The 22,818-nt window shown below is 46.1% G+C and overlaps 1 protein-coding gene across 3 annotated transcripts in view; it reads right to left on the reverse strand.

Moving 5' to 3' along the window:
- LOC119436848 (WD repeat-containing protein 46-like) overlaps positions 1 to 22,818 on the reverse strand; it is a 41,717-nt gene that overhangs the window by 13,155 nt on the left and 5,744 nt on the right. For all 3 annotated transcript variants that reach the window (XM_037703852.2, XM_049660033.1, XM_049660034.1), the window contains 3 exons: positions 17,615 to 17,870; positions 15,477 to 15,612; positions 7,236 to 7,335 (listed from right to left, as the gene is read on the reverse strand). In XM_037703852.2, the coding sequence (XP_037559780.1) occupies positions 7,236 to 7,335; positions 15,477 to 15,612; positions 17,615 to 17,870 (492 nt within the window). The remainder of the gene's footprint in view (positions 1 to 7,235; positions 7,336 to 15,476; positions 15,613 to 17,614; positions 17,871 to 22,818) is intronic.

Below are 22,818 nucleotides of genomic sequence, written 5' to 3' on the forward strand. Positions count from 1 at the left end.
AAACGCGTTACGCGAGTCCCACAGTCCGTTAAAAGAGCCATCGCAATGTCATTGTCGTAGGTTCTGATAACTTTTAAGACGAGGTGAAAAGGATCCATTACTTTCAAAGCAGTCGCCGGAGTCAGTGTGTCTAGCAGATTGTCATTTTCCCCAGACGAAGAGACGTTAGCATCTTGTTGACAACAGCGGCTGCGGCGCGGCTGCTCGGACGCTATCATGAAAGCAATCTGCGACGTGCACAAAGTGAGCACCCGTGCGGGCCTCATCTTCAAAGCGATCTGCAATGTGGGCAAAGTGCAACTAGTGCCGGTAGAGTCGTGTGCGCTGTGCTTTCGATGTTTACTTCGCGGGGAAGCGAGACGGCATGGAGGTCAATTCGCTCGCTGCTATTGTCGCGCCTTCGTTCGCGAAAACCTCGTTGAAAAGGACATATGATCGTCACAGCTTTGGAAGGGCCTTCTAATTTGACTACTCGGCAGTTCCAATTTCAATTAAGTCCCAGTTTCATTCTCGAAAAGTTTGTTGAAGCGGAAATACCGAATAAAACGCCTTCCTTATGAAGGGACTTTTTTTATATTACTTTCTATGGGCAGCTGACGCAAAATCGGAAAATCTTCGTTGTGGCTGAAATTTCATAGTAGCAGTATTCGTTGTAGGGGGATTCGACTGTATATCCAGGTAAAGAAATGCATGGCATGTAATTCAAACGATTAATGTCACTGATGTCATGATTTCATTCATGTCACGGATATCCTGATACAGTGTAGACCGCTTATAACGTAAGTCGCCGGAGTTGCGAATTTCCGCACTATAAGTGGTACCGCACTATAACCAAAGCAACAATTTTCAAGGCCCGCACATATGCAAAACATGTGCACCGAGCCGCCACGCGTATGCGACAGTCGAGGAATGCGGCTAGAACGTTTGCATTCAATTTACAGTCGAATCTCGTTAATTCGAACCAAATCACGCGGCGGCGCCTCCGACCGGCGTTGCTCCGGCACCGCCATAGAGTAAAAGCTTAGGAGAGACCCCTCAATATCGCGTGCAAATAAAACAAAAAAAAAGAAAGAAAAAAAAATGCGGCGGAAATTTCACCCTCTCTCAAATGGCAAGTCGCCGATTCTGCATTGCGCTGAAACATGTTTGTGCGTGCCGACGTCTCAGCCACGCTACCGTAGCCACGCATAGAAAATGGCAGTGAACCCTTCTCTCTCCTTTATTCTTCCAACTTTCTAGTCACATGTTGACCTTGCACGCTGCGGCTACGGCGCAGAGGGAAGCAGCGGCGCTGTCCCAGGCCGGCCAACGAAACTGCCCACGCCGGCAAACGCCCGCTTCCCGATAACGGCAGAACACGAAACTTCGGGGAGCGGGCGCCGGTAGGCTGGAGCGGCGGCACCTGCACGGCGGCGGGCAGTCGAAAGTGAGGAAGCTACGAGGGGGGGCGAGGGGAGCCACCGAAGCGGCAGAGTTGCCGAGGCGAAATCCGCTTCCCTGCTGCCCTCCTCCCTCACATTCTGCGGTCTCCGCGTGCGCCCTTCGGCATGCCGTGCCGGCACCGGCCATTCCCTGAAGTTTCGTTTACTGCCGTTATCATGAAGCGAGCGTTGGCCGGCGTTGGCAGTTTCGGTGGCGCTCGCTCGCTATGCGCGCCGTAATATTTCACGACTTGCACTCAAGATTCTGGTTTCAGTCTCACTGGCTGTTCGTTCGCACCACGTGCCCTTCTCCTCCACTTCGTCCCTCTTTCTTCCTCGAGCACTCCTTGGGGCGCCCGTTTGAGGGGAGAGTTCGCCGTCTCCGCTGATCGACTTCCGTACTCCCAGTCAGCCGCACTGTAACCGGTATTTCGTTTCCCGCAACTGCACTATAAGCGATACGTGTATACACGGAGTGCTATGGGAAAATTAACGGGAGTCTGCAAAGACCGCACTATATCCGGTCCTGCACTATAAGCGGTTATGTTATAAGTGGTCTATACTGTTTTGAGTTAATGAAACGACCATGACGACACCATGTCATTCATGTTATACATGCAAGCATGTCATGCCCCCCCCCCCATGCCTCTTCTGATATATAACCAGCTGAAGAAACAACCACGACTGCATCATACATAGGAGGATAGATAGATACAAATACAGTGAAAACGCTTGAAGTTTGCAAGGAATGCTTGCATTAACGGGGGACGTGGCTTTGAAAATCAACTTCCTTATTTCTTCATGGATTTTGATGAAAATTGGCACACATGTTTAGAATGTCTCCCTGATGCTTCCATAGAAGTTACAGAGTGATACCTTGAGAACATTTTATTGGGCAGAGTTTTTCTCCCTTAAACGTTCTGGAACTTTCTGGAGGGCTTGGGGTGCTTAAAAAACACGATGGAAGGCTCGTTAAGTATTGACTGCATAGCTAAATGCGTGCTGAAGGTGGTGACAGTCTTGCTTTTTATTTTGCTAAACAAATTTTTCGGAGTGGCATTTTTTATGTTAACTTCGCGTCAAGCACACTTTCATGATGAACGAATAGCCACGTCATAAATTTATAAAAAGTCAAGATAAAAAAGCGAGACAGTCACGACTTGCACTGTAGGCCAAGGAATGTGGGAAAAAAAAACGGAGTCAAAATAGGCTCAACGGTAACAAAGAAATCAGCTCCAGAAACTGTGCAGAAGGGCAAAAAACAGTTTTGAAAAAACGGCTCTCAAAGTGTCACCTCTTCAGTTCAATAAAAGGCTCCAAATTGGTAGTCTTTGGTGTGTTTTGTGATGTGGGGCTTCTTAGACATGTGGCCTCTGGTCACATGTGCCCCCCCCCCCCCCCCCCCCGCCTCCTTGTTTTTGTACAGCATTCTTTACTTATGCTCCACAAAGAGCATGGTGCCTCGGTTTCAAACCAAGTGAGGTACAGAACTGTGTGTGGGCATGAATATAGTTCCAGTGTGGCGCCTGCAGACTGCTTGATTGATAGTCTCCAGTGCAATCAGTGAGGCATTGTTTTCTTTTAGGTAGAATCGACCATGTTACTGAATGAAGGCTCTCAGCAACTTTCCGAGACATCTTCCATTGACATTGGCTGTGGAGCTTGGGATCAGAGAGCCACTGATAGATAGGCAGCAATGCTGCTGCTAGATGCTTTGCATCTTGTACTTTTGTATGATATGCCTCACTGCTGCAGCCAGGTGTCTATGTCATCCCAAAGGGCCTAGTGAACTTGAGCTCATGATGAGGTCTTCTTTATGAAGGGGTGGTATGATAGCTAATGTTACAAGATATCATGACAATATGATAATAGAGTCGGCGCGCTACGTGCTTGTTTGCAGGTCCAAGGTGCCGATTCGCGAAATGCCTAGCCGCAGGAATGAGAAGTCGGCGCTCGATGAGCTTAGTCACACAGTCGGAGGTGCCGATGCATGAAATGCTTAGGCGAGGGTTCGAGAAGTCCGCGCGCAATGTGCTTGATCGCTGAGTCAGAGAAGCCTGTGCGCGAAATGCTTAGCCGTGGGTCTGAGGATTGCATACGCAATGTGCATGGTCGCGAATTCCGAAACACCAATAGCTGGAAGGCTTAGCCGCGTGTTTGAGGATTCCGTGCGCGAAGTCCATTTCGCCGATGCTCGACATGCTTAGCCGCGGGTGTGAGACGTCCACAAGCGGAGAGATCGGCCACGCTAATGCGATGTCCGCGCAGCGGCCATTTGGACACTCGTTGAGATTACGGAGACTGTCAAAAGCTCGAGAGGTGCAAAGACCTCTCGACGCCACCACGGAGCGAGCACCCAACCAATGGCGAATCGCGATGGTGTCACGTGGCGGGCGCAGCCAATTGGAGACTCCGGAACGACCTTCCAATCATTTTCTTTTTGTGAGGTTGTTTCTGTATGGAGGAGATAGCTGAAGCGGAAAATTTGAAGATGGAGAAATGCGCTTTCCGACGAGACCAAGATGGCAGCGCTCGGCTGCGCTGTTCCGGAGATAATGTGGCTTGAAAAACGGTGTTCTTTCGTGATTTCCGCGAAATTTTTCACCACCTTGGCTGATACAACAAATTCTTAGAGCACTTCTACGTGCTTTTCAGTGATGATATTTCGGAATCAGATAGAAAAAGAGTTACAGAAACTGAAAATGTGATTTTCAAAAAATCGATCTTATGGCCATTTTTCACGAAGCGAAAGCCGCTTAAATATAGAATAGAACCTCGTTCATACGTTTGGCAAAAATATGCGATAAAATACCTACATACTAACCGGGAAAACATACAATCCAATGTCACTAAGAAAATTAGGCAGACTCAACTGTAGTTGACATCTACGTAATGTGAAGTGTACCGTGAATCATTGCAGCACGTATACCATGTGCCGACGCCCGCCACGCTGGTGAGGACAGAGCGGCACGAGACGTGCACTGTCATTTTTTGCAGCTGTGGTAAACTTACATTTGCGGTTCTCGAATTTGGGCTGGGTCACGTGCCTACTCAGTGCGAATTGTTGCTGCACAAGACACCTACGAGCATTGAGCATGCAGGGTCTAAGCCGTGCGTTTTTGTTTATACGGCTTCGGCAACCTTACGTTTGCACTCCTCTACTTCGACCTGAGTCAGCAGCTTCTTTGAGTGGGGCATTTTGGCGGGAAGTCTCGACGTGCACACTTGGTATGAATCGTTGTGGCATGAGGCATTAATGCACGTCAAGCTTGCCGGGCCTGAGTGGCCTGAGATGCGCATTGTCATTTTATAATTGCGTAGTGTTTTAAGACAACAAATAAAATTAGTGTGTGGTTAATGTTTAATTTGCAATACCTACTCCGATAACACATTTACTAACTCACCAGGCCTATGTTTAGTGGCTTATTTGTGTGTGTCAACTTTGGAGCTATGGCAACATTGAGCAGATGCGCTGCCAGTTCTGTGCAGTGCTGAAAAACTGTCACATTAGCCGCACAATATTGAGAACTGACTGCGCGTTTTATTGTTCGCCGCTAATCCTTTTGTGATCCCTTTCTCTAGCATTGCACAGTTACGAAGAAATGAGAATCTTGAGCACCAGGGAATGCATTGTATGGAGCTTGTCAGGCAATGCACATTTTATCACAGCAGAGGTGCTATCAGAGGCAGTAGATACAACCAAATTCTGAGACTGGTTTGGTTTTGGTGCAGTGTGGTGATATTTTGCTTGATATTTTGCCCCCCTCTCTTTGCCAACTCATCCCAACACTAGCAAAACCGTGCCCAAAACCGTGCTTCTGGCTACGCTTCTGTCGAATCGAAAATTGAATCAAAGAACCTCCGCACGACGCTTGCCATTTTGTTATTGTCACTGGTGGTGCCAAACGTGGCTGTGACTTCGTGACATGCATTCAGATACAGTGAAAAAGAAAATCGAAGTCATGGAATGGCATCGCCGAACCGGAAAGAATGTGCATACGACAGCTTGTCACTTCAATATAGATAGAAAAAGGAGCTGCGAGTGGGACAAAAAGTATGAGAGTTTGCTGCAGCAGAACTTTGGCAAGGCCAAGCTTCAGCGGAAGTTGAGCAACGGAGCGGCGGTGTTTAGCGAGGAAGTGTATGACGCTCTTTTTGAATTTCTGTAACAGGAAAGAAGCACAGGACATGCTGTAAGCAACAGATTTCTCACTGAAGAAGCTGTTAAAATCGGCGCCGTGGCATCAGAAGTTTGCAAGGGCTTGCAGAGAGATTGCCTAGGCGTAACTTTCGAATCTGACTCGAAAGAATCTTTTGATGGCTTCGAAAGCGATTAGAATGAATGCCCTTCAATAAAGCCTTTTAGTTACAGTGCACCCAATTTTTTCACATTCAAGAGGGGGCCATTTTTGGCCGCCATCTTGAATTTTGGGGCAGTTCCGAATAAGGGCCCCCTCCCCAACATTCCCTATATTCCCCGTCTCGTGTCATTCGGCTTCCTCGTGTGACACACAGGCGACAACGGAAGTCGGCGTCATAAGCTGCGCAGCTGCAACGAGAGATGGCGTGAGTGTTCCTATGTGAGCACCACCTGATGGCATGGATAACTCGGGTGTCAGAGCAACTTCCTTCCTAATCTTTGGCTGCAAGACGGCTGCATTTGCAAACCGAGCATGCACTCTTCGGCGCGCTTCACGGGATTGTCCCATGAAAAGCTTTCCGTTAGACTTCGAAGAATCATTTTGAAGACACTACAACTTTCACAAGATTTCGCGCAACTAGGCACACGTTTCGTAGGCGTACTTGGCCCGCAGTGTTTCTGGCGCTGCGCCGAGCTTGCTATTAGGTGCCTTGATGGCCTCCTCGCCTGCCGAGAGGAGGAGGGGCGAGGCACCTTACTCGCTTTCTGCGCACAGTGCCAGGAATGCTGTTGGCTGCATACTTTAACAAATCCGATTCAGCGTCACGTAAAATGTCGCGAAAGTGACAGTATCTCTAAATGTGAACGCTCACGAACGCTGACCCTGTGTGCTTGGTATCTTGAACAATAAAGTGCAAATTACGACGACAACGCGCCGCCTTCATTACGAAACCATATTTTCAAGAAAAAACTTTCCCTTCTGTTTCCCCTACCCGCCTAAATCGCCGGACATTTTCAATAAAGTTTTCACTCACTCACTCTGTGAAGTTAAATTCAGCATTTCTCTTTTTTAAAAATTTTTTTCTGATCACAAACATGGGGGGAATGCCACACATTACTCTTTTATAAATCAGGGGAATGTTACATTCAGGTGCACTTTTAATTTCTTACTTCCAACTCACTAAAACTGGGTGTGCATTAGATTCAGGGGCGCATTAGAATAGTGTAAATATGGTAATTTGGCTAGCTGGCAACATTGTAGAAAAAAAAAGGAACAATAAGTGCCCTTTTTGTATGTTCGCACTTGTGTACTTTGTTACCAAGAGCACTGAGACACCCAAATTTCATGCTTTCAGGTGGACAATCTTCACTTTCAGGGCTCATTTATATCGACATGCAATATAAATGTATTATACAACCAGGTTCATACCTTCATTGGCAGTATCAAAAGTGTATATTTTTGCTAGCTTTTCGTGACGTATCCACTCGTATTTCAATCGTAAAAGTTTCCGCACAGGCTCCCCTGCACCTACATAATCTGAAATCTGCAACTAGGCTTTTTACGTGGTCCAAAATTCATGAATGTGAACATGCTACAGCATGAACTAAATTTTTTTTGTTTTGATTTCCATTTGTCCTTGAGTCAAATATTAAGCAAGGGCCAGATTACTCACAGGCCGCGTTGGTCCACTGCAAGGTCCCTCACAGGTGCCTTAGCACACAACATGGTTACTGCTGCTTCCCTCATGTTAGGCGTCCACATTTTGACGACACCTGCAACAGGAGATACTTATTGCGCTGTTGTGACAGCACTAAGCAGACAGCACTAAGCAGACAATATGGCAACATTATGAAAAGTATTAGAAATTGTTTTTACTTTTCAACCAATACACTACTATTGGTCAGAGTAAAGCGCACTTCATCATACACAAGTTAGCACACTTGCACTATTGCAGTTCTGCAGACTTAACCATTTGCTGAGTCAATGTATTAACCCTTTGAAGGTTTTTGCCGTATTTGTATGGCGGCTGTTTTCTGTCCCGCAAGGTCATTGCCGTACGGGTACGGTTTCAATCCTCCGTTTGAAATTTCGCGCCATAATGACGATGCATGCTCACCGGGAGGTGCTGCCACCTTTTAGGACTTACAAGAAGCGTTTGACATTTGTGCTACCTTCTTGCAGAGATAAACAGAACTGATTTCTAGTTTCAGCGCGTGCGTCGCGCAGTTCGCGGTTTCGGTATTGCGCGTGATCCAACAGAGGCGCGCGAAACGTGAGTTTTCTCTCTGTCGGCACTGTCTTGCAGTGGCGCTGAAGTTGATCTCTAACTTGATTGGCGCTGTCCTAGCTTGTTTATCAGCGCCGCTCACGAGGTATTCTTGCTCTCTGCAGCAACGCGCTTACGCGGTTTCGGTTGCGCCGCGTGATCGCAACGGAGGCGCGCCAAACGCGAGTTTTCTCTCTGTCGGCACTCTCTTGCAGGGGCGGCGGAAGTTGATCTCTAACTTGATTGGCGCTGTCCTAGCTTGTTTATCAGCGCCGCTCACGAGGTATTCTTGCTCTCTGCAGCAACGCGCTTACGCGGTTTCGGTTGCGCCGCGTGATCGCAACGGAGGCGCGCCAAACGCGAGTTTTCTCTCTGTCGGCACTCTCTTGCAGGGGCGGCGGAAGTTGATTTCTATCTTGATTGGCGCTGTCTTAGCTTGTTTATCAGTGCCGATCACGAGGTATTCTCGCTCTCTACGGCAACACGCTTACGCGGTTTCGGTTCCGCCGAATGATCGCAACAGAGGCGCGCGAAACGTGAGTTTTCTCTTTGTTGGCACTCTCTTGCAGATGCGGCGGAAGCTGATTTCTACCTTGATTGGCGCTGCTCTTAGCTTGTTTATCACCGCCGCTCATGAGGTATTCTCGCTCAGAGGGTGCCTCAGACCTCTGCCCAAGGCAGCCGCACGCAGAGAAGATGTCATGTGTGTGCCAACACAACTTGTCAACCCAAGAGGAGAACAGACACGCGTTTTTGGTGTGCAGACTGCGATAAGGCGCTGTGCGTAGAACCGTGTTTCAAGGAATACCACACACTGAAATATTATTGAACATTTGGAGTTCTGAGTGATGCCGACATCAAAATACTGTTTCTAATTTTTTTTCACTATTTATTCCCGACTTTATACATTTTGTACATTCAATATCCGCAATAAAGTAATTTGACCATCTGGGAAATTTTTTTTTTAAATAATTCGACCTTCAAAGGGTTAAGTGACTGCAATCCTGCTGTGTCATCTTTTGTTTTCTAAATTACACCGGCTCTACCAACTAATTTTCGCCAAGTAATACAAAATTACAAAGGGCTTTACGCAAAAGGCACTAACTGCATGTTGATGGGCACTGTTCGTGCTAGTCAGGAGTACTTTTTTTCATTGTGCACAAATAATAATTCAATTTAGTTGATTATCTAACATTTAAGTAACTTACATAATCGATAAGGTGGCAATGCAGAAGTTGTGGAGGATGCCGGGAAATCACTGATAACAGAATTTAAAGCAATCTAGGCCTCTTGTTGTCTTTATCTTCCTTTGAAAATAAACCGCAAACTTAAAAAAAGAAAACAAAAGAAAAAAAATTAGGGGTTTTACATGCCAAAACCATGATCTTATTATAAGGCACACCATAGTGGGGGGCCTCCAGAATAATTTGGACCACCCGGGGTTCTTCTCTTTCTGTACCACACCCATTGGGCATCGTTAGCACTCTATCGATGGTTTGAAACGGCGCTTTCAAAACCTTCTACGCTGCTCACGAACATACTGCGCTATCGGGCGTGACGGAGGAGACCTATATTTTAGTTTTCTAAACAGTTCGCGTTTTTCTTGCGAGGCGGTGATTTTTAAACGCGCTCCGAAGTTTCACGATCATCAAAGGAGAACGAAAAAATAGCCACCCGCTATCGATGGTTTGAAACGCCGCTTTCGAGACCTTCCGCGCCACTCACGGACACACTGCACCATCAGGCGTGAAAGAGGAGAAACTATATTTTTGTTTTCTAAACAGTTCGCTTTTTTCCCGCCAAGTGGTGATTTTTAAACACGCTCCGAAGTTTCGCGATCGTCAAAGCAGAATGCAAAAATGTCCGGCTCCGCAAACAGCGCGCGCGCTTCGGGAGATCGCAGATATCGCGATTCCACTGCCTCTGCAGCTGATCTTATCAATACATCGAATAGCAGCGAGTCAGAGGATGCTGGATTTTCGTCGGACTTTGAGTCTGAAAGCGACGACGACACAAACCAGCCAGGAACATCGGCGGCCGCAGCCCGGCACGCCCAACTGAAGTGCTTGCAATTTAATTTTTCTGTAGCGCAATACCTGTTCAATGAAAAATTTTGATTTTTTCGGAAATAGTGCCTAATAGACGGCAATACATTTGGTATATCTCATAATTTTCATAACATTTTTTTCTTAGTAGATACAAGCGTGTCTTTACAAACTTTGTTAACTTTTATTGCACAATCTTGATTTTAACAATTTATATCTTCTTTTGTGACATACATCTCGTTAATAAAATTATTATGCGTGAAAAGTGCATTCATTTTGCTCTCTGTTTATGTATTACATTAAATATTGAGTGCAGTAGTTCCTTCAGGAAAAAACATCTGCCGTAACTTACAAAAAAGGCCTATTTTCCCCACGGTAGGGAAAGAGTTAACGTGCACCTAAATCTAAGTACACGGGTGTTTTCGCATTAAGTACACGGGTGTTTTCGCATTTTGCCCCCATCGAAATGCGGCCGCCATGGCCGGGATTTGATCCCGCGGGGAAGAAGAAAAAAAAAGGATTACATGTCTGTACGCCAGCGACTACAGCGGTCTCAAACGTAAGCTTTGTCATCTAATACACTATGCATCTTACGTAGGTTGGAAGCCAGGGTTTCGCATTTGATCATGACTGAAGATGGCCACTGGAAACTGCTGACATGTCAAGGAATGAGTGCGTCCGCCTGTTACTAGCATGATAAGCTAGGCCAGTACTTGACGAGGTTTATGTTGGGGATGCTGCAATCGCTGATGTGTCGGTGCATTGTCACATACTTTTATTTTAGCCGTCTTATTTTTTTCTCTCAAAAAAAAAAAAAAAAGACTACCACAAACCTAGCTGCTATTGGTCATTTCTCAACATCCTCAAAACTTTTGAATCGACACCTTGTCAATATGTAAGTAAATTAAAAGGTAATTAATTAAACATAATTTTGAAAAATTGTTTGCACAACATATTTCTGGTAAACATGAACAACGACCATTAACACACAGTGGGTGCTGTTTGCACAAGGCCCTGCTTTTTTTAAATTCTTGATGACATTTAGTTGGGAGCATCAGCATCATGCTGTGTACGCGAAACATTTAAAATACAGCAACAGCACATTTTTGCAAGAGTAATACAATAACATTTACTATCTTGTAGAATGTAGAAATTAGCACATAACATTCCTGGAACAGCCACTCCTGTAGGCTGTGCACTGAGTTTACGTTAGATAGACACTGACACCACGAGGCCGAGAGTTCGGATGACTAATGCCTTCTTCTTTCTTGGGTTTTACGTGCCAAAACCAGTTCTGATTATGAGGCACGCCGTAGTGGAGGGCTCCGGATTAATTTTGACCACCTGGGGTTCTTTAACATGCACTACAACGCAAGCACACGGGCGTTTCTGCATTTCGCCCCCATCGAAATGAGGCCGCCGCGGCCGGGATTCGTTCCCGCGATCTCGTGCTCAGCAGCGCAATGCCTTAGCTGACTGAGCCACCCCGGCGGGTCGGATGACTAATGCCAGTAAAGACAGAAGCAGTTCACTTTTAGAGGCACTTCACTACAAAAACTGTAGAATGTACAGAATAAATATATACAATAAGTATACAATAAGTACAGGAATATTGGAAGTAGTTAATGTTCATGTGTACAGTTCAATATGCAGTAGAATCTCATTGATATGACCCCATTTCGTACAATTTCCTAGTGTCAACATTTCCAACCGACAACACAAAAAATGACCCAACACAGTCATGCTTCTTTTTTACTGGTTAATACGTTCCCGGAATACACAATCTTTCGGCAACAACATTCAGTACATCGGCAAACTATGATCCTATTAATATGTTTTACGGCCGCTAGATCTCGTGCAAACAAGAAAAAAATCTGAGGATCTCACGTGCCGTGGGAATCGGTTTAAAGGGACCCTGAAACGATTCTGACGATGTTACACAAACGTACCAAGTTGTTAGGATAGGTCTTTCTGATCTTTAAAAGTGGCACATATAAGTGCTCCATGTAAAGCATGTAACTTATTATAAGGTTTTAAAAATGTGAATTGCTACTGATTGCAGCAACACCGCTCCCCTGAGCTTTCAGCTGCCTCGTTACCATCTACAGTATAGACCACTTATAACGTAACTGCTTATAGTGCAGGACCGGATATAGTGCGGTCTTTTCAGACTCCCGTTAATTTTCTCATAGCACTCCGTGTATACACGTATCGCTTATAGTGCAGTTGCGGGAAACTAAATACCGGTTACAGTGCGGCTGCCTGGGAATACGGAAGTCAGCGGAGACGGCGAACGCTCCCCTCAAACGGGCGCCCCAAGGAGTGCTCGAGGAAGAAAGAGAGACGAAGCGGAGAAGGGCACATGGTGCGAACGAGCAGCCAGTGAGGCTTGAGGCAACCAGAATCTTGAGTGCGAGTCGTGAAATATCACGGCGAGCATAGCGAGCGAGGGCCACGAAACTTCCAACGCCGGCCAATGCTCGCTTCACGATAACGGCAGTAAACGAAACTTCAGGGAGCGGGCGCCGCCGGCACGGCACAGCGAAGGGCACACGTGAAGACCGTGGAATGTGAGGGAGGAGGGCAGCAGGGAAGCGGATTTCGCCCCGGCAACTCCGCCACTTAAGTGGCTCCCCTTGCCCTCCCTCGTAGCTCCCTCACTTTTGACTGTCACCGTGCGCGCCCGCCGCCGTGCAGGCGCCGCCACTCCAGCCGGCCCGGCACCAGCTTCCCGAAGTTTCGTTTTCTGCCGTTATCGGGAAGCGGGCGTTTGCCGGCATGGGCAGTTTCGTTGGCCGGCCTGGGAGCGCTGCTGCTTCCCTCTGCGCCATAGCCGCAGCGTGCAAGGTCAACACGTGACTAGAAAGTAGAGGAAGCATAAAGGAGAAAGAAGGGTTCACTGCCATTTTCTACGCGTGGCTATGGTAGCGTGGCTGAGACGTCGGCACGTACAAGCATGTTCCGGCGTAACACAGAATCGGCGACCTTTCCATTTGAGAGAGGGTAAAATTTCCGCCGCATTTTTTTTTTTTTTCGCGCGCAACATTGAGGGGTCTCTCCTAAGCTTTTACTCTATGGCGGTGCCAGAGCAATGCTGGTCGGAAGTGCCGCCGCGTGATTTGGTTCGAATTCACGAGATTCGACTGTAAATTGAATGCAAACGTTCTAGCCGCATCCCTCGACTGTCGCATACGCATGGCGGCTCGGTGCACATGTTTTGCATATGTATGGGCCTTGAAAATTGTTGATTTGGTTATAGTGCGGTACCGCTTATAGTGCGGATATTCGCAACACCGGCGACTTACGTTATAAGCGGTCTACACTGTACGTAGCTGGCGCTCGTGGCGTCAGATGGGCGAGCTATCTGATTGGCTACCCAGGTTGTGTCATCAACAGTTTTTCCAAGTTAATGGTGAACAAATGTTGTTCATAATGGTTGGAATGTCGGTAAATTTGTTTCTATAAAAAAAAAGCAACAGAAAGAAACTACACAATTTATCGCTACACTGAAGCGCTTCCGGCATACAGCAAGTGGCTGCTTGTGTTACACCGTACTCCGTGTTGATGTGGGCTGCGTGGTCAGCGCTGGTCTCGAGCTTTCTTTTTGCGAGCACCATAGACCACCTTTGTTACGCTGTGGGCTGCAAATCTAGCGATCTGCGACATGTCAAGCTGCACCATCTTGTCCCTATGCAAGGCAACAGGCGAGCGAAGTGGCTGTAGTGCATCGAGCTGTCGGTATCCAATTGGCGCGAGGATCTAAGCGTTTGGGGCCGCCACTTCAAGCCAGAGGATTACTGCCACAATAAAGAGTTTTAGTGTTCAGTATTTCGGTAAATGCAGGCGCACTGGCGTTTTGCCAGATGGGCAGAGGCTCAAACGTGAGCAGCTTGCAAGGTGCAGGCGCCTGGTGGCACAGAGCTCAACCATACCAACACAGGGCTAAGGTACGTTTACCGGAATGCCAGAGACGCTCAGCGCTGCGACAGAACACTCTCACCGCACGCTGCTTGGATAGCTCTCACTGGTGATTGACGGCCAAGTGGCTAGCAGAGGTTGGAGAGGCTTCGCGCACTGGATCCAAAACACCAGAAGTAGACGTCATGATGTGACATCATGGCACAGAGCCAGTGATGGTGGAGCTTAGCTCCAATCGCTCGGCGAACAAGTTGAGAAAAAGCATACTAGGGAGGAGGGTAACTTGCAATCGTCCATAGCTCTCTTGAGACACTTCACTTAAATTGGGGTGCGAATGTTTTACTGTAGCTGTACCCCACGCATCTACAAAATTTGTCCAATCCGTTTTAGGGACCCTTTAAGTGAAGCTTTCGTTGGTATTTGTGAAGAACGGTGTTGCTGCTCAGCAACAATTTGCAACTTCAGACCACATGACCCAGATGGACATTTTCACTGGGAACCGCCTCGTTCAACATAAACATGCTGCGTTCGATCATGCGCATGACGACGATGGAACGATCACGATGGCATGAAGATAATGGTATGATAACAATGCAATGACGGCAATGAAATGATGACAAATGCATGATGAGAACGGCATAATGACACTAAAATCATTATGACAAAATGACCACAACGCTTTGATGATGACTGCATGACAACCATGGTGCAAAGGTGACGACGCGACGACCCAGTGATGACACTAAAGGGGCGACAATCGCATGACAATGATGGTGTGGTGATGACTGCATGAAGACCATCAGATGACGACGTGGGAGTGACAACGATGGCGTGATTACAGCATGCCGACCATGAAATGGCGACACTGGAGTGACGATGGTGGCGTGACAACCATGAAATGACGACAGTGCGCCAACCATGGGTATGACGATTCCATGGCGACTAGGGGTGACAATGGTGGAGCGACAATGATGGTATGAAGACGGTGGTGTGACGACAACGGTGCGCCGACCATGGAATGACGATGCTGGCGTGACGACAATGGTATGACGACGGTGACGTGAAGATAGCATGACGCCAATGGTATAACATCATGGCAATGATGGTGTGACAAAGGGAATGACTGAGCTTGAATGAGGATGGCATGACAGTGGAATCACTACGCCAAAAATAAGGACGATATGACAATGCAGTGACCGCGACCATGGAAATATGACAATGCCATGACAGCGAAAGAATGATCCCAGTGGCATGAAGGTGATGAAGTGACGACAGAATGTCGACACCGTGTTGGTGCTTACGTCAGCACTCACATGCATCACTTGTTGCCACAGGTCACCCTAATTCATGCTATATCCGGAGCTTCTTAGCAACATATCCGCTATGGGCCAATCAGGCCGCCCTGATTCACACTATATGCGGTGTTTGTTTCCACTCTGTCCTGGACAGACGAATCGTTCCACCTAATTCGCACTGCATACAAGGAATGAAGTGAGCATACATCAATCAGCCTAACTAATAGTTTCATAACTAAATAAAATTTCAGGCCATTAAACATTAAGAGATGCCATAAAATAGCAAAGGTCTTTTGTTACTGTTGCGAATGAACAAACAGTACTCATACAAGAGGTTGAACAATTCACAGGCTAGCTTTATCATTTACACAGGTATGCATTATACGCACCATTTGTGTGGCCTGTTAGGATGACAGCATTGTGTGGATTTTGCTTCATGACATTGAGCCGGCCAGACTTCGCGTTGAACTGAGCCACCATTTTTCCTATGGATGTATCCAGCCAAGAAAGGTAACCTTTCTCGCTCTGTAAAAAAAAAAAAAAAAGCTTAATTTATTCGTGGAGCATAACAAATAGCTGTTACAAACTGCTTTTACAGAATTTACCTTAAGTTGAAGCTGAATATTTATTCAAATTTAGTACATATACATAATACAGAAATGGGTACATTTATCCTGCAGAAATAGGACCCATAGTGAACTACTTGTAAGGAGACCTCTTATAATATGTTACAAAGAAAAACAAAACTACTAAACAGGAAAGAAAAAATTTTAAAGGAATATATAGATAGTAAAAAAATGATTACACTATTAATACCAGCAGTTGGCATAATTCAGTGATGGGAATGGCCAAAGGCATTTTGGAGCAGATTTTGTAGCAGTCAACAATGATGATTCTGAATGGTTATCGGCCAGGCACTATTCCTGCACTTCAAAAATAGTTCCAGAGTACCGGCTCACATCACTGCTAATATTCTCGAAGAAGATAATCCACGTATGCAACCACTCAAGAACAAATTACAACCATCATGCAGCGACACTGAGTTGACCTGCACACTCGAAACAGAAAATATACCATGTGTCCACAGTGGTAAATCAAACTGCACAAAGGCACAAAAAACTCACGGCAATACAGTCACGTGGTATGCAAGATGGCCATTCAAGCAAAATTATTTTAGGCCTAAAGTTGCCTAACTTTATTAAAATAGCTGAGCTATACTCTGTTTCAGTTGTTCTGTGCAACAGAAGCAAGGCTACGCGACCCGCAAGCGCAAATTCTTGCGCAGCGAGATGTAGTGCCACAGTTCGGAACCCTTTGGACTAAATGGCCTTGAGAAGTGGTCCTGTTGGCAGGTGTTTACTTGGAAGCTTCCCTGCAGGTCACAGGGTGGTTTACTGTGCAGTTTTGCTTCAGTCTGTAATAAAATATTCATTGAGGTTCGATGATACTGAAAATAGAGTTCTCCACTTGTTCGAATAAAAATGTGGAGAAAAAAAAGAAATCAATGCAATGCTGCCGTACAGACATTAATTTGCATTTTAAAAATACAAGCAATTAACTGATTTGACAGTGGCTGAATTCATACGTCTAGTCGGCACAGCCACAACACCGCGGAGCACTCCGCGGTGTTGGAGCCGCGGTGGCACGGCTCGTCCTGGAGCAGCTTTGGAGCAATTTCTGTCATTTGTAGCATGAATTTACGTAACAGATTGGAGAAACTGTAGCAGCATTCCCAACACTGCATATTACACGAATAATAATACAGTAATAGTACTTAAACACACAAAATCATTCATCAGCCAAAATGACAAAGTTAAGGTTTATCTCAATTTAACGTATGGTGAAATCTAGCTATTGCTACTACCTTGTTACCAAAGTAAAGCACTTTCCAGTTTCTGCAGCACTGCTCAAAAATTTCATTGCTTTGCATGCTGAAACTGAATTTTAGTGCATGCCATCTAGGAAAGCTATTACTACAGTGTATGCTTTGTGAAATGCATACAGCACAGCAAATGGCTCTGTAGGAAATACAGAAAGTTGGATCCTGTTCATATTAAACAGAAAGAGAATGAAAAACAAGACACGAGAAAATGGTGGAAAGTTAAGCACTCCCTCACAATTTATGTGCTTCAAAAGACATGGTGGCTGTACATGTCAAGCACCAATCCAGTGGGGAGCAAGCATAAAAAAAAATTACCACTATTCACAACAAACACCTGACCATGAATTTCGCTACAGTATAACTGAATATGTGCTAACATTACAGTACAGATGATGCTTAGTAAAGCAAAGTACTTCTCTCTAAGAGAGCACAATGAAAGGCTTGTTTATGCAGAATTTGCTATTTTCAATGTAACAGTGTTCAATCACCAGCCTTGTGGCTCCTTAATTACTAATAAAAGACAACACCTGCCTTACAATAAAAGACTTCACATGCATACATGTGGCAGTGAATGAACAAAAGGGCTCAGGAGGCTCAGTAATAAAGAAAACCGCATCAAAAAAGGAATAAACAAAAGGAACATACAGCTGTGACAAGCAAGAAGTGGTAAGGCAGGAAGGCCATGCGTAGCACATTGTCCAGGGCTTTAAGGCAGTGCAGTTCAACTCCCTGGCTGTCATAAATGTATGTCCAAGACTTTTGTGCCACAGCAAACATGGTGGGCATGTGCAGCCACTGGACAGCATGCACTGACTCCATCACATTGGTCTCGCATAAAAGGCGCTTGGTGACCCAGTCCAGAGCAGCCACATGACCCCGACCACCACCCAGCAACAGGTGCCTGCAGGTAACCACACCAACTCACTTTCATCAGACTCATCAAATTAGCTATAAGGATGGCTAGTGAACTGAAAACCGAACTGAAATTGTAGGCTTCATCATGCACTCTCTTAAAGGGATACGGACACAAAAGTTGGCGGGTGGTGTTTTGCGTCAGAACAAAAGTTGAACTGTCGAAAATGATGAATACAACAAGCTGCTTTGAAAAAAAGAATGCGAAACATCTTTTTTCTTGCGATTTTCTGTTGCGCCTTGCCTACAAGCGGCCGCCGGCAGAAGCTGAAATTTGACGTCATAACACCCACGCGCAGCCAAGGACGGCCACAGCCGTCGCAGTCTTTCGGGGGTGTCAGGTCCCTTGCAACGTTTATCCCCGTCGGCGCTCCACGCAGGTGGTGCGTTACATGTGCCTTCCCGCGTTTCCTAGAGATGAGAAGGTGCGTAAACTTTGGATACGTGCCAGTCAGCCATTACGCCCAGCCTGGACACCTCTAAGAAATTACTTCATTTGCGCAGACCACTTCGTCGACGATGATTATGTGACCAGCCCAGTTGGACTGAAACGCCTCGGCAACGACTAAAGCCTGACGCTGTGCCCTCGGTCTGCTCATGAAGACGCAAGGCAGAAAGGATCAGCGGCACGTTTGAAAAGCGGAGGCGAAAGAGTTCGGTACCGATTTCGCTCACTTGCAACCTTCTTGTGCAGTTGCTCACGCCGACGGCATAAACTACTATTCAGTCATCCACGTAGTGTTGAAGTACCCCACAGCTGCCTCGCCTGCGTGAGCTCTTGAAAAAGCAAGTGTAGAGTGGAAATGACTAATTCTTGCACAAGTGTATGGTGCAGAGCGAAATATTTGCGCTACGGTTTGCGAAAACCTGACCGGCACGTCCACATGCTCTTCTTCATCGCTTAACGCTGAAGGCTCGTAACCGTAAGCGATTATATTTCTTGCCAAGTTGGAATGGTCCTCGTCTTCAGACGTGTACTCATCGCTGGTAGAGGCACCAGAACTCGAATCCATGCTCGCAATGGCGGCGTCGGCGCACTTCGAATGACCGCGGCCGGCCGGCTGCCTATCCGGCGAGGGTGTCGTGACCTCAGGCCTTCCAACTAGCGCGGGTCTGGCGGCGTGGCGCGCGCTCATGAAAACGCCAAAAATAAAGCCATCGTTGAAAAATGAGCTAAGCGACTACTTCTTTTCAGTGTAATCGCACACTGAGGATTCATTTTCAGCATTTTCATAAAATTTTCAGCTTTTGTGTCTGTATCCCTTTAAATATATATGTTTACAAAGAAACATAGCACTAGTCCTGTGTACAAAAAAAAAAAAAAAACTGCATCCTGTTCAATCACTTACACACAACACGGATTGTGCAGCGCTGCCTCCCCTCCCATAAGGTAAAAAAACAGTCTGCACACATCTTTAGGAAAGTTTAATTGTAACTGAGAATCACAGGCGCAACATGTACTCTACTCCAATATTTGTACCTTGGAGCCTTAAAGCATGTTTCATTACATACAGGCCTTCTTCAGGTACATGTAGGTTCACATACAAAGGGAAAAAAAGAACATAAAAGAATATACAATGGGCTTCCATTAATTCGAGTCCGGTTAATTCGATTTTTTCGTTAATTCGATCCTGACCGAAGGTCCCAGCCGGCGTCCATGCATTTCTATGGGCCCAAACGTTCATTATTTCGATCCTACAATTGGCATTTGCCAGAAAATTCCAACTTGCCCACCCGCATGCACAAGCCTGACCCATATGGTGACCCCAATAACCACCCCTTTAGTGGCAGTGTCTGTCTTGGCAGAACTTAAGGGTCAGTGAATGTGTTGAACACGCAATAACGATTTTCAAGCAATAACGGTAACTCACAATGTTTGATTACGGTATTTACCCGATTCAAATGGCCGCGTTTTGTTTTCCAAGAAAATGAGGCGGAAAACTTCCTGTGCGGTACAATCGGATACAAACCAAAACCACCTTAACAGCATTCGTACGCTTTACCGTAAAGCAAAACATGGTTGTATTTCGGCGAAGCTGACTTTAAAAAAAAAACATGCAGCAAAGCTGACTTGAGAAAACTGGCCCCCATTTTAAAAAATCAGATGCGCGATATATTTTTACTTTGGTTAGAAGCTTTAAGTAATTTCTAGTTTAATTTTCTACTTCGGACACATAGAAAGTTGGCGCGTTTGACTCGGAGGCGTGTTAAACTAAATACTGCCAAATAAATCAGTGGTCTCTTGGCATTTTTTTCTGCATCTTGTTTAATTCAACCCACTGGATAATTCGACCGATTACATTCCCGGGTGCTGTGTTTTCCCGGCTGTTACGTTGTTTTCGGCCGGTCCCGGCACAGCTTCCATAGAACCCAATGCATTGGCAACCCCGCTGTTACGTTGCAGCTGTGGAACCATTCCCGCATCATATGTTGTGAACTGCCACCCCGCGCCGGCCCGAACGGCCATTTTTACTTTTCATGTTGCTTGGCTTGGTTGCTTGACAATGGCATTGGCCACCCAAAGTGCCGGGGGCGACACTTAGGACGTATTTGGGGTTTCCGCCAGCAAAAGTATGGCCCTTGAGATCCGTATTTGCTATCTAAAGATGGTGTCTATGATGCGTTGCGGCCCTAAATTTAGTTTTGGCTCATAGATGTTCCGTATAAAGTCCAAGGGCGATAACCGCGTCCACATCTCGCACGCAAGAAAAGCAGGGAGGAAGCGCACCTTCTTCCGTTGTGCTCGAGGCACTGGCAAGGAAGCGAGGGAGTAGGGATAGCGGGCAGCGTTGTACTGTACTCTGGCATCAACTGCGTACTGCGCGGCGGCGCGCGGCCACGCAGGGCGTATCTTGAAAGCGATCTACGTTGGGGGCAGTCTACACAGTGTAGGTGCGTCGGCAGCTCGTAGCTTTGTGCGTGCTGTGTGTTCTCGGCGCTCAGTTTGCGTTGAAGCGATATGCAACAACACGAAGGTCACTTCACTCGCGTCTGCAGCGATGCTCAAATTCCGCACACCAGCGTTTGACAGCGCGTGTCCGCACTCATCGAGTGTGACATGTTCATGTTTACCTGTGGGCGCTGACACCATGCTTGTCAATATAGTTAATAAGCGAATGTTTACAAGTTTATACGGACGATAAAACTACTATTATTACTTTGTATAGCTGTCTACTAAAATTTGCTATTGCAATCGATACTTCGGCTGTCGGGCGAAACTACGACTTTTTTTTCACAAATAAGAATTAAAATAATATTGTGTGCAGTTCAACACTACTCCCCATTTCTTAATTTTTCCTGTTTCCCGGTTCTTGCGTTTCCCGGCTCTTAGGTTTTTTTTACGGTCCCGTGAAAAACGTATCAGCGGGGTTCTACTGTATTGCCACATGCTCTTTGTTTACGATGCCTTTTTTTTTTTTTCAGCTCCCGCACGCAGATTGTATCAAATACACGTGTTCACGCACGCAGTTCGGAGCTTTGTTTATGCGCAAGTGTCTGTCGTTGGGTTCATGGTTTCGTGCGGGTTGTTTCATGCCGACACTGCTGGCTGCTCACGCGCGCCGACGGGCTGCTGCGGGGAAGGACAGGGAGCGGAAAATATGCAATAAACGTAAGTTTTTTTGTTTGTTTTTTTTTTCAAAAACAAGGGTAATAAATTAGGGCTGCGCAAGTTACATGAGTAAGTACGGTAGCATTACGAGCTTGAACAATACTCGGATGTACGAATGAGCAGCTGCTGCACCCTCACTCTTCTGTGTGTTGTATATTTAAAGGGACCACTAAAGAGAAAAACTATTTTTTTCGGAATCAGTAAATTACCCTTCTACATTTACAAAGTGCCCACTGGCATACAAAGCATACAAGATGCAACACCAGTCCGCGCGACATCAGAGAGCGTCGTCGTCTTCTGTATAGTCCTCAGTGTTGTCTCGAGCATTACTTGGTAACAATATCAAATACTTACCATGATAAGATGCTTGGTAAGCCACAAAAAGTGCAACAACGAAGACGCGTGGCGACGCCTCTTTGAAGTTCCCAGACCAGCTCGCTGTGACGTCATGGATTTTGACACGTCTTCTAGGGCCTAATTACTTAGCAGTAACGATAGACTACACTGTGTTCTAAAGGAGCTACAGATTGAACATGACGAGTTTTGAGAATGTTTGCTGAGCTAACACAGCCTAAAAATTCGTGAAGTCACAGTGACGTACCAGCATTGGGTTTTCGTCGCGAAATTCAAAATATGAAACTTTGACCTTCATTTTCTCTTCTAATTATCAACCTATTATTTCAAAATTAACAACAGAGTTTTCAAAGAATGCTTTATCCGTCTAAACTAATTTAGTGTTTTGCATTAAGAGTCCCTTTCAATAAACCACTTAGTGCAATGTTCCCCATGCCACATTATTAGCTATAACAAATAAATCCAGCCACTTGGTGTCTGCGCTGTGTTACGCACCCTGCATGGCACGCCTTTGTCGCCCCTCTCCGGTCTCCCTTCCACCCCTCGAACGGCGGCAAGAGGGTGAAAGGGGGACGGCAGAGGGGTGTGCAAGGCCGGCAATGCAATGCATGCCTTGCAGAGTGTGCGGCACACAGGCGAGTATGACGCAGCACCTCGCGCTTTTAGCACTCTGCTTTCTTTTTTCGAGGATTTTGCATTCTTTTTCCTTTCCGCTCACACAACCACTAGCCAGATTTAATTGTTAAAACCGACAACACGGCATGGGAGCATTGTAGCAAGTGGTTTATTTTACCACAGAACACACACAAAAGTTGACGATGCATCGGCTGCTCATTTTATATCCAATATATTGTTAAAACCGGTATTGTTATAAGTGGGTTCGAATGTAGTTGAAATTAGCTTCAAACATATTGGCAAGCTTTTTTTCGCAATTTCCCACTTTAATCTGCAACAAGGTCAAGCACCAGACAAT

This window comes from Dermacentor silvarum, chromosome 1, assembly GCF_013339745.2.
Source record: "Dermacentor silvarum isolate Dsil-2018 chromosome 1, BIME_Dsil_1.4, whole genome shotgun sequence".
NCBI classification, from domain to species: Eukaryota; Metazoa; Arthropoda; class Arachnida; order Ixodida; family Ixodidae; genus Dermacentor; species Dermacentor silvarum.